The 11138-nt window shown below is 34.8% G+C and overlaps 1 protein-coding gene across 1 annotated transcript; it reads left to right on the forward strand.

Moving 5' to 3' along the window:
- Nucleotides 1-363: 363 nt before the first annotated feature.
- ALG10 (ALG10 alpha-1,2-glucosyltransferase) lies at nucleotides 364-10255 on the forward strand. The gene is made up of 3 exons (XM_003988550.6): nucleotides 364-699; nucleotides 1958-2155; nucleotides 3836-10255. Exons 1-3 carry the CDS (start codon nucleotides 517-519, stop codon nucleotides 4889-4891), a joined length of 1437 nt encoding a protein of 478 aa, XP_003988599.1. The 5' UTR covers nucleotides 364-516; the 3' UTR covers nucleotides 4892-10255.
- The last annotated feature ends 883 nt before the right edge of the window (nucleotides 10256-11138 follow it).

Consider the following 11138-nt stretch of genomic DNA (forward strand, 5'->3'; position numbering starts at 1 on the left):
CTTGGAATCACAGGTTTCAATTCAGATCACATGAAAGAAAAATAATTAGGGGGAAAGGTGCAAAATGTCAGGGCTTGGGGATTGCAAACGTGGGGAAGCGATGCCACCTCCTGGTAAGAGATGAGAACGAGCAGGAAAAAAGCCAAATGCAACTAGAGGGATAAACAACTGCGGCTTTCCCTTCAAAGCCATCTAGCCGCGCAGCTACAGCCCCTGTAGACTCCGGGATCCGCCCCTCCCGGTGGCTCTGACCACTCCAGTGCGACCTGCGCAACGTGATTGACAGGGCAACAGCCCGGTCCGTTACCTAAACTCGTCACTCCGGAAACAGTGACCGGATCCCTCCGGAAGATCAGGGTCCGGGCTCTCCCAGCATCCTTTGCTTTCCGGCTATGCTCAGTCCTGTCCGGCCAGTCCCGCCTTGCGCGCCCATTTCGAGCCCGAGTTTCAAGCTCGACTTTGCAGGCTCGAGAACCCGGAACAGATTTTCCAGGACTGGGTTCTTGGGCAGTGGTTATGGGGGCAGGAATGGCGCAGCTCGAGGGTTACTACTTCTCGGCTGCCCTGAGCTGTACCTTTTTAGTGTCCTGTCTCCTCTTCTCCGCCTTCAGCCGGGCGCTGCGAGAGCCCTACATGGACGAGATCTTCCACCTGCCGCAGGCGCAGCGCTACTGTGAGGGCCATTTCTCCCTCTCGCAGGTGGGGTCCCCAACCTACCCCCACCCTAGGGCAGGCCAGAGAGGGCTGACCCAGCCCCAACACTACTTTCTTCCCCCTCACCCCCCTTTATCTTTTGGTCCCTCCGCTCTACCCTTCCAGTTTCGAATTATGAAAGGAACTGGGTAATCTTTTGTTCCTGTCCCTGAGGTCTGTGAAATGTTTGTTTAATGAATGAATATAAGCAGATCTGTGTCTCAGGAAGTAATGTTCTGAGAGATTAGCTAATGGAATACTGTATTTGCTTTGTCACAAGGTACAACCCAGGCGCACGGTACATTTGTTTCCCTCTTGGTGGCTGGTATTAGCTATCCCAGCTTTTCTTCCCCAATCCCTAGATCAGAGGCATCGGCCTGCCCCCTTGGAAATGTCAGGAAACCTCACTTTAGTTCACCTGTTAAGAGCTTCACCCAATATTTTGGGTGTGCGATACTATGGGGAATGGGGGGAATGAGGGGAATCTTCAGCCACCAAGAAGTGACAAGTTACATTAATTCCATCCTTGGTGTTTTTAGGAACCTTCAGTTAACTGGAGAAACTAGCACCCAGTGAGGTGGCATCATGTTTGAAAATATAAAGGCCTATGTAAATATAAAGATAAAAAATAAAGTAGATGTATTACCCTTACTTTTCTGAGGAAGCATTGTGGTTAGAAATATAATGTCTGTAATTTTTGTGTGGTTATTTACTAGTTATGTGACCTTGGAAAATTTTTGAGCCTCAGGTTACTTCTCTGAGAATGACAATTTTAACAGGATCTACTATAAGATGGGTTGCAGGATTAAATAAAGAGGATTTGGCACAATTCTTGGCTCAGTACATGTTAGCTACCATTATGGAGCCTGTGGTTTGATCTCTTTAAACACTTCTTTCCCTCCAAAACCATCAGAGTTCTAGCCAGTGTTTCCACACTTTAAAATGGGAACATTTGCAGTTTGATCACTAAAATACAGGGTTTCTGAAGGGTAGGTCTTGGAAAATGGAAACTGGTTTTAAGTTGTTGTTGTTTACTGGTTACAGATACCTCCGCACAGAACAGGTACAGAGGCAAAATATAAGCAAAACTTTTCTTTAGAGGAGATATTTTATCTGCTGAGGACTTACCTAACCACCGTGTCACAGACTAACTTCTCAACATACCTGATCATTGGTAGAGATGTTTTTGAGCTTGACTTCCTTGTGTAGGTCCTGTTAGTATTTCATCTTGTTTTTGCTTCATTGTTGGCCTTTCCTTTTTAAGTGGGATCCCATGATTACTACATTACCTGGCTTATACCTGCTGTCAGTTGGAGTGGTCAAACCTGCCAGTTGGATCTTTGGATGGTCTGAACATGTTGTGTGCTCCATTGGAATGCTCAGATTTGTTAATCTTCTCTTCAGTGTAGGCAACTTTTATTTACTATATTTGCTTTTCCGCAAGGTACAACCCAGACACAAGGTATGTTTCCAAAATAATTTATTGTAAGTTTCTATGTAGTCAGATCCACAATTTTTATAAATCGATTTTATGAGATTTGGTGAAAAGTATCTTGAACACTTAGTCTTTATGTATATTTTGTTAAGATAAAGCAAGTCTCCTACCCCCATTTTAGAAGAAGTTTGTATTTAAATACTTGAATGATTTGTAATACTTTGATTTGTGAAACCTAAAATAAATATTTGTGAATCAAATGAGTTCAGTAAATGTTTATGGTGCTTATTATGTGTGGTAGGCACTGAGACTACAGAAATAAATAAGGCATTTTTTTTTTTCTTTAACAAACTTTTATCTTCCTTAGGGAAGACAGACTTTGAGGAATTGTGAGGTGGATTGCCTAGCTTTGAATTCTGTCCATTTCCAAGTTGTGTTACTTTTAGCGGGTCACCTTTAGTGACCCCTTAGTGTATTCTTCTATTAAATGGAAATATAGAATCTACATCAGAGGACTGTTGGAGTACAGGAGATTAATAAAGGGAAGGCATTTGGAATAATGCCTGATAGAATAGTAAGGACTCAATAAATATTAATTATAATAATTAGGTTTAACTTAAATGATTTCAATAGTGTAAATGATGAGAGGGAGATAGGTATAAGACATTATAAGGACTCAGAAGGATTAGAGGAGCACTTATTTTGTAGCCTGAATGGCAGTAAGATGTATGGGTGGCATTGGGTAAGACTTCCCAGAAAAGATGGTATCTGAACTGAATCCCGATGAATAGACAGTACTGTAGGGTGGGGAATGAATCCTGGCAGGAGAAAAAGCATAAGCAAAGGTAGAAAGGAGGTGAGCAACAAGATCATAGAGAATTGCTCTTTGGAATCACAAGATGATAAAGTACAAGGATGTGAGGCTAGACAAGTGGGTAGGGGTGAAGTCATGAATGCCTTCATATATCATGGAAAGGATTTTGAACTTGATCTAGTAAGTAATGGCATACAGCTTTTAATTTTAACCAAGAGAATGGCATGGTCTGATTTGGTGATTTAGATTAAGTGGAAGATAAAATTTCAGGAGATAAGAATACTTTCAAAATCTGAAATAGCTTTTGAGAAAGGCCAAAGTAAGATATTTAACTTTAGACTGAGACCACTATTTTCAGTAAAAAACCTGTAAATTCATCATGAAACAGTAAGACCATTGGGTATAGTGGTAAAAATGCTATATACATATTTACATTGCCTCTCAAGTTTTGAAGGGAGTATCTTTAAAAGAAATTAAGGATGATGGCTAAATGAATGCTTATTAGAAGTGCTAAGACTTAGTTCAGGGAAAGGAAACTGTGTGCCCTGTGTCCCGTTCATCAACATGTTCCTCATAGAATTTAGTTCACACAATAACTCCTTCATTATTTGTTGAATCATTCAAAGTGTTTTAGAACATAGAGGCTTTGGCATACACATGTGTTGTCTTCATGACTTCCAAACTGATAAATAGAACTAAAAGGTACCAGAAAGCATCCTTAAAATGTATGTTGTGTTTTTGCAAAGCTAGAAATAAGATTAATGTTGAATAATTTTATTTAAATAAGATTAAGGTAGTTTTTGTTTTTTTAATAAATCTCTGTTAGCCCAGCAGAAATAGCATATTTGTTTTATTGTGAAAATAATTGTAAATGTATTTTCTTTTCCTCTTAGGCTGCCTCAAGTATCCAGAGAATCTTGTCAACATTAACATTAGCAGTATTTCCCACACTCTATTTTTTTAACTTCCTTTATTATACAGAAGCAGGATCCATGTTTTTTACTCTTTTTGCCTACTTGATGTGTCTTTATGGAAATCATAAAACTTCAGCTTTGCTTGGATTTTGTGGCTTCATGTTTCGTCAAACTAATATCATCTGGGCTGTCTTCTGCGCAGGAAATGTCATTGCACAAAAATTAACAGAAGCTTGGAAAACTGAGCTACAAAAGAAGAAGGAAGAGAGACTTCCCCCTATTAAAGGACCATTTTCAGAATTCAGGAAAATTCTTCAGTTTCTTTTGGCTTATTCCATGTCCTTTAAGAACTTGAGTGTGCTTTTCCTTTTGACTTGGCCGTACATCCTTCTGGTGTTTCTGTTTTGTGTTTTTGTAGTTGTTAATGGTGGAATTGTTATTGGCGATCGAAGTAGTCATGAAGCCTGTCTACATTTTCCTCAACTCTTCTACTTTTTCTCTTTTACTCTCTTTTTTTCCTTTCCTCACCTATTGTCTCCTGGCAAAATTAGAGCTTTTCTTTCCTTAGTTTGGAAACGTAGAATTCAGTTTTTTATGATCACCTTAGTCTCTCTGTTTTTAGTTTGGAAATTCACTTATGCTCATAAATACTTGCTAGCAGATAATAGACATTATACATTCTATGTATGGAAAAGAGTTTTTCAAAGATATGAAATTATGAAATACTTGTTAGTTCCAGTATATATATTTGCTGGTTGGAGTATAGCTGACTCCTTGAAATCTAAGTCAATTTTCTGGAATTTAATGTTTTTCATATGCTTGTTTACTGTTACAGTACCTCAGAAACTGCTAGAATTTCGTTATTTCATTTTACCTTATGTTATTTATAGGCTTAACATACCTCTACCACCTATATCTAGACTTGTTTGTGAACTAGGATGCTATGCAGTTGTTAATTTCCTAACTTTTTATGTCTTCCTGAACAAGACTTTTCAGTGGCCAGATAGTCAGGACATTCAGAGATTTATGTGGTAATGTCAGAGATATCTTGAGTTCTAAAAATAGACTTATATAGACTATCTCCACAATGAACAATTGAAGAGGTAAAAATTACGGACTTTGTTTTAGGCACAGTGGTGATCCACAGATCACATCAGATTTTTTGTGTTTTAAACATACATAATAAATCCAAGGAACTGATAAAGAACTGAGAAAAGTTTAAGACTTGCTCCATAAGCCTGAATAGTGGAAAATGAAATTGTTTACAGTTATTTCATGATATCTTTTTGATACTGCTGACCACTCAAAAAGCTTGAAAACATTTTACAGGTAGAAGTTTAAGAAAACTGAGCTTTGTAGTACTGAAACTTTTATTTATGAATTCTCTTCAGAAAGCAATAGCAGACAAGTATTTGAAACATGTTGACAAATGATCAGGTAATGTTCTTGATTAAAATATTTCAGTGATTATAATTTGAATCATAAGGCAAAATAGACTCAGATAGTAAATGTTATAAATTAGAGGCTTATCTATGTTTATCTTGGAATTAAGTTGTTAATTTTTGTTAAAAATCTAGAAATGATCAAGCCCTTTCACTAATTCTTTTTTTTTAAAAAATATATTTATTTATTTAAGTAATCTTCATACCTGATGTGGGGCTCAAACTCACGACCCCAAGATCAAGTCACATGCTCTACTGACTAAGCCAGCCAGGTGTCCCCCTTTCACTGATTATTAATATGAAATATATGATGGCCAAAGATAAATTGTGTTGATGATAATACCTTTTAAAAGGGATTTTCGTTCAGAGATACATTAGTGTATTCATTTCTTCTGGTTGCTGTAACAGATAACCACAAACTTGGTAGCTATAAAAATATCTAATTTCTAAAATTAAGGTGTGGCCAGGTTGATTTTTTCTAGAGGCTCTGGAAGAGAATCTGTTCCATGCTTCTAGCTTTTGGTGACTGTCTGCAGTCTTTGATTTACAGCTGTGTCACTCCAATCTCTGCCTCTGTCTTCACATGGTCCTCTCTCTCTTATAAGGACAATGTCATTGGGTTAGGGTTTACCTTAATCCAGGATGGTCTTATGCCAAGACCTTTACTTAAATCTACAATGACCCTTTTTCAAAAGTAAGGGCACATTTACAGGTTCCGTGTAGACATCTTTTTGTGGGATACTTTTCACCCACTGAAGTTACCAAAGGATATTTTAGGATAAACCTCATAAAATTTGTAGGAAATAATTTCTTTCTTTGCTGAGATATTTTAAATAAAATTACGTCTTCACTAAGAGCTGATTCCAAGGTTACAGAATTACAAAAGTAAGGGTAATTTGGTATTTGATTCCATTATCCAAAATAGAAGTGAAAGGAAGTTTAGAGATCCATTCATTGAGCTAGTCTTATTTTGTAGATTAGGAAGCAACTGTTCAGATAGGAATTTTATATGAGTCTTTAAATTCTGTGTCTACTGTTTCATGTGAATTCACTTGGTTGTCATTCCTTTACAGAAAAGTAGTACTTGGACATGTTTACTTTGACATGCAAACTTAGAACTGTGAACAGAATTTATCTTTTAATATCATTTTACATTTGTAAACTTTTAAATAACTGTGAACAAATTACTTTATCTTCAATGTTAGATTATGGTTTCTCTGGGTTTTAAACAATGGGTGGATTTGGAAAAGATTCTGCATTTGCAAATATAAAATTGTGTAGGTGAAAATTACAGGTATAATCTTTAGTAATAAGTATAGGGCAGTCTTGTATTCTGTTCAGTACTTAGAAAGTATATTGATTTTCTAGTTGTAACAGTGATTGTTGAGAGATGTTTTTAACAACTCATTTTTTTTTGATAATTAGATAAGAAAACACGAATTATTATCTTATAATGGAGATCTGAGTTCCAGGAAGTCAAAATAAACAACTTTCTTATCTGATACTATTAACGCAAGGCTTTTGTGACTCGGAATATTGTTGAGATGAAAAAACTTCCCCTCTAACCCAGTCTGGCAACATGAGGAAACCATTCTACTCCATATTGGGGGAATCACTGTTCCAGTTCATTTGTAAGTGTTGAATTCCTGCTATTTTAAGAGATTTTTTTGGAGGAAATCCACACTCAGAGGGAAACAGGGTAATCTTCCATGTTTTCCATACAGTATATAAAATACAGTACTTAATACTTTAGAAAAGAATACTGTGAATTAAAAGGTGCTATGGAGCATAGCTTTTAGAAACATCGTAGGTTGCATTTGTGTTTTGAAGATTTTTCAAGAATTATTGGATATGTATTTTGACATTTTTTGAAAATTGAATTTCTTGATTAAAAGGTAATTATTGAAAAAAAAAGTATTGATAAGCTGGATAGCCTGTGGAGCCTTGTGATTATTGTTAAAGTCTTTAAGTAGGATTATTTTAAAGAATGTCCTAAAAAGATTTAGTGCATAAATTTTCTAAGCCTTATAATAAATCTTTTTGAACTGTTTTTAGCTTACATGAAATTCCATAGATACAGAGTATTCCCTTTACATGGTGTTAGTAAGCAGTGTGCTCTATGTTTCCTCACACACTATTTGTGTTTTCTTTTGTTAGATATCTGGAAATCTTTTTAATGTGTCCAACTATGTTTTTAAATTATTTGGAAGTACAGTGTTCCTGAGTTTAAATATAGAATGTCATTTTGTCATAAGACAAATTATGTTAGCTGTCTGGCCTCTTCCTCTTCTTAAAGTTATTTCTGGAATGTGCTTAGTCTGTCATGAAGTACATTAATGTAAGTAGCTTAATGCAGTTTATTTCTAATAGATAAATAGCTTAATGTAGTGTACTTCTTGTTTGAATTTAACTGTCACTGTTCTTGATATTTTTTTTCTTCATAATCATATGAAGATAGGAGAGGAGAAGAAAAGAGATCCTTATTTTTATTATACTACCTAAATAGTGGACAGTTATTTTAGATAAACATTTAAGTGAAATGTGGAAATAGAAAAATGAATTCGCATTGATCAGGTTAGAGAGCATTTATTATCTTTGAGGCAATTAGAATTTCCTTTAGTGAAACAAGAAAAATATCTGGCAAGTAATATGAGAAAGCTTTTTCAAATGGAAATTTAAATATGACATAGAAACCATGGGCTTGTAGAAAAAGCATTTAACATGAAAGTTAGGATTTCTGTATTTGTGACTTTGGATTCAATAAAGCAAGTGGTTTTAAGCATTTGACCTCATTTCAAGTGGAAACAGCATTTGTCCTAACTCTAGTTATTCTAGCCTGTCATGTGTCTAGCCTAATTTCAAACTAATTCAACCTCCACCGTATATCCATAAAGTTCATAAATGTATAGTAAATGTGAAGTGTATACTGAATGAAGTTTTTAGTATAGAATGAAGTGAATGTCCTAGAAAAGATATACTATATAACCATAAGCCAACCTTAGGAAATAAATCACATGCTTCATAATGAAAACCGTCCTAAACTTTTTTCTGCCTAAATTTTCTGCCTTATTTAAAATTTTTTTTATTTACTATACTGTTTAATACTTATATTATGTATCTATTTGTAAATATGTTATGTTATAATAGGATGTGGTTTCAAAATTATTGCTGTTTTATTTAAAATAAGTAACTCTCAACCATTAAAATATAATAGCAGTAAAACTTCTGATGCTTATTAAACTCTTAAGGGAAAAGAGATTTCAACCAATTACGAATAATTTGTGTTATTTTAGTTAGGCTGCATTTTACTACTTTAGGAATAAATGTTATTTTTTATTTAGGGCACTTTTTTATGATTTAAATGTTGACAATTAGACAAATATTTGCAATATATTAAAACTTGTATTATAAGAAAGAAAGAAGAAAGAAAATTATAATAAAAGTAGATAGATGATATATTTTTTAACACATATCCATGAACCCAATACTAAATTCTTTAACATTTAAAAATTATTTCTAGAGTAAGAAATGTTGCCACAGTGAGAAATCTAATAATACTGTTACATTTTGCTTATAAAAAATGGGCATTTGATGAATTTAATGTTAATTTGAGCCCAGTACATCACCATCAGGCAAAAAGAAATATGATATTTTCCTGAGGAGATAAATATTAAGCATTATATTGATTTTTTGCACACTGACTGAAACTTTTCTGATGATTCAGTTCAGCTGAACTGTGTTGGGGGTGGGAAGGCACGTACAAAATAAGAGAGGGAGGAAAAGTAATGGTAACTAACAATTGCTGTCATTTATTGAGCACCTACAGTGTTCAGGACATTACGTGGACTGATTTATAAATATCGTCTCATTTGATCCTCATATTTGTATGGGGCAGATACTGATTTCTCTTTAACCGCTGGAGAAGCTAAAATCATGCAGACCAGGCAAGTCGCCCAAAGTCCGCATTGTCACTGAAGAACATTAATTGGCCTTACTCCCCAACCTGTGAGTTTTTAATTGATACTCTGCCTCACTGTGAAAGTTTTTCATTAAGAGAAGTAAAATATGGAGAGCTGGTCATCTGTCTTTACTGTGCATTAACCAGAACATTCATGGCATATTATTGTTTGTGTTGGATTTTGTATTGTAATAGTCATTTTTTAAAATGCTAGCAGCTGTTTAAAAGAGCATGAACAGATAGTTATGTTGTAAGAGAAATGGCTAAAAGATTAGAGACAATGTTTAACTTGGAGAATTAGAGATCCTACAACTTGATAGGCTTTCATAATTGAAGAATAATTATTTGGAAGAAGGATTGGACTAGTCTTCATTCCCTGAAGTGTATATCAAGGGCCAACAGATTTCAACTGATAAAAAAAATGTACATTTTCTGTTTAGTCTCCGTGGGGAATGGATCCAGAAAAAAGTAAGTTTCCCCTCTCATTGGAGGCAAGATTTCTATTTATCAGGAATGCTTCAGAAGTGATTGAGATAGTAAGTAGAGTAAAATGTTTTTAAGATGCTTCATAACCCGGTGATTTGAAATTCATGTTTGTTACAACTGACCTTTTTTTCATGAACTGATAAGTCGTGGTGAAGTATTTCTGGTGACTTGCATGCTGTCTCTAATATATTTTAAATTTCTGAACAAAAATTGTACTTCTAATTCTGTTACCTTGTCTTAGAAATAAATTTGAGATACACAATTTAGTAGAGGTATTTTTATCTGTAATGTTTAAGAGTACTGCTAATATAGTATTAAATTTGTTTTCTATTTTTTTAAATCCCCTTTACATTCGTGAAGAGAATGTGCTTCTATTTGAAAAGGATGTTCCTCTTAATGATAAATAGGGCAAGCACTATCTATAAAATGTTTTTAAATGCAGTATCCACTAGGTGGTGATATTGTACTACATTTCTGAGTGTTCTAGTAATTAAACTTTCTTAATAGTCTGAATTTACTTTTCTTATAGTTTTAAGTTTTGAACTGCAAAGTAATTTATAGTTATCCATGTTTATTTATTATGTTGTTCAGGATATTTTCTAAATTCTGTGAAGCTAAAGTAAATGTAAAAAAAACAATCATTTTTGTGTTTTGTAATCCTGTATTAAGTGATTTAATCTAACATATCTTCCTGTATGACATTTTTTACTTCATATGGCATAGACAAGATCTTTTCCCATATCAGTGAAGGATGATGGTGAAAAATTTGTAAACTCCTGTATTTCATTGTATTGGCCAGTGTTATAAGTGCTTTACCCACACTATTTATGCCTCATAACAACCCTGTGAGATCAGTACTATTTTTAATATCTCCAATCTATACATGAAGAAACTGAGTGTAGGGAGATTAAATATTTTTCCCAAGATTGCAAAATAACTGGCTGAGCAGGGATTCACATCTAGGCAGGGTGACTCCAGAATCCACGTTAACTGCTATCACCTGATTGGGGGAAGGGAGAAGACATGGATTCTACCCTCAAATTCATAGCATTTCAGAAAGAAAAATAAACCTGAGGAGTGTAGTTATACTCCCTGATTTTATAAGTCAAGATTGTGAGGCCCCCACTAGTTTGGCTATCCCAGAGGCACATAATCTTCCATCTGCCATATTACCTTCCATTTTCTGGAGGGAAACAACAAACCAAAAAACCCTCAGGATTGGAGTCTTAGCCATAGTTACACTGAAATAAAGACCTTTGTTTCAATTAGATAATTCCAGCTACCAAAGGCAGGAGCATAGTTGTTTGAAAATTATTACTTAGTTTCTCTGAAGAGACTTTTATTTGGAAGCAAATTGTTAGTCAAACATGATATACTTTGGGAATTTTAAAAAAAT

This window comes from Felis catus, chromosome B4 (genome assembly GCF_018350175.1).
Source record: "Felis catus isolate Fca126 chromosome B4, F.catus_Fca126_mat1.0, whole genome shotgun sequence".
NCBI lineage: Eukaryota > Metazoa > Chordata > Mammalia > Carnivora > Felidae > Felis > Felis catus.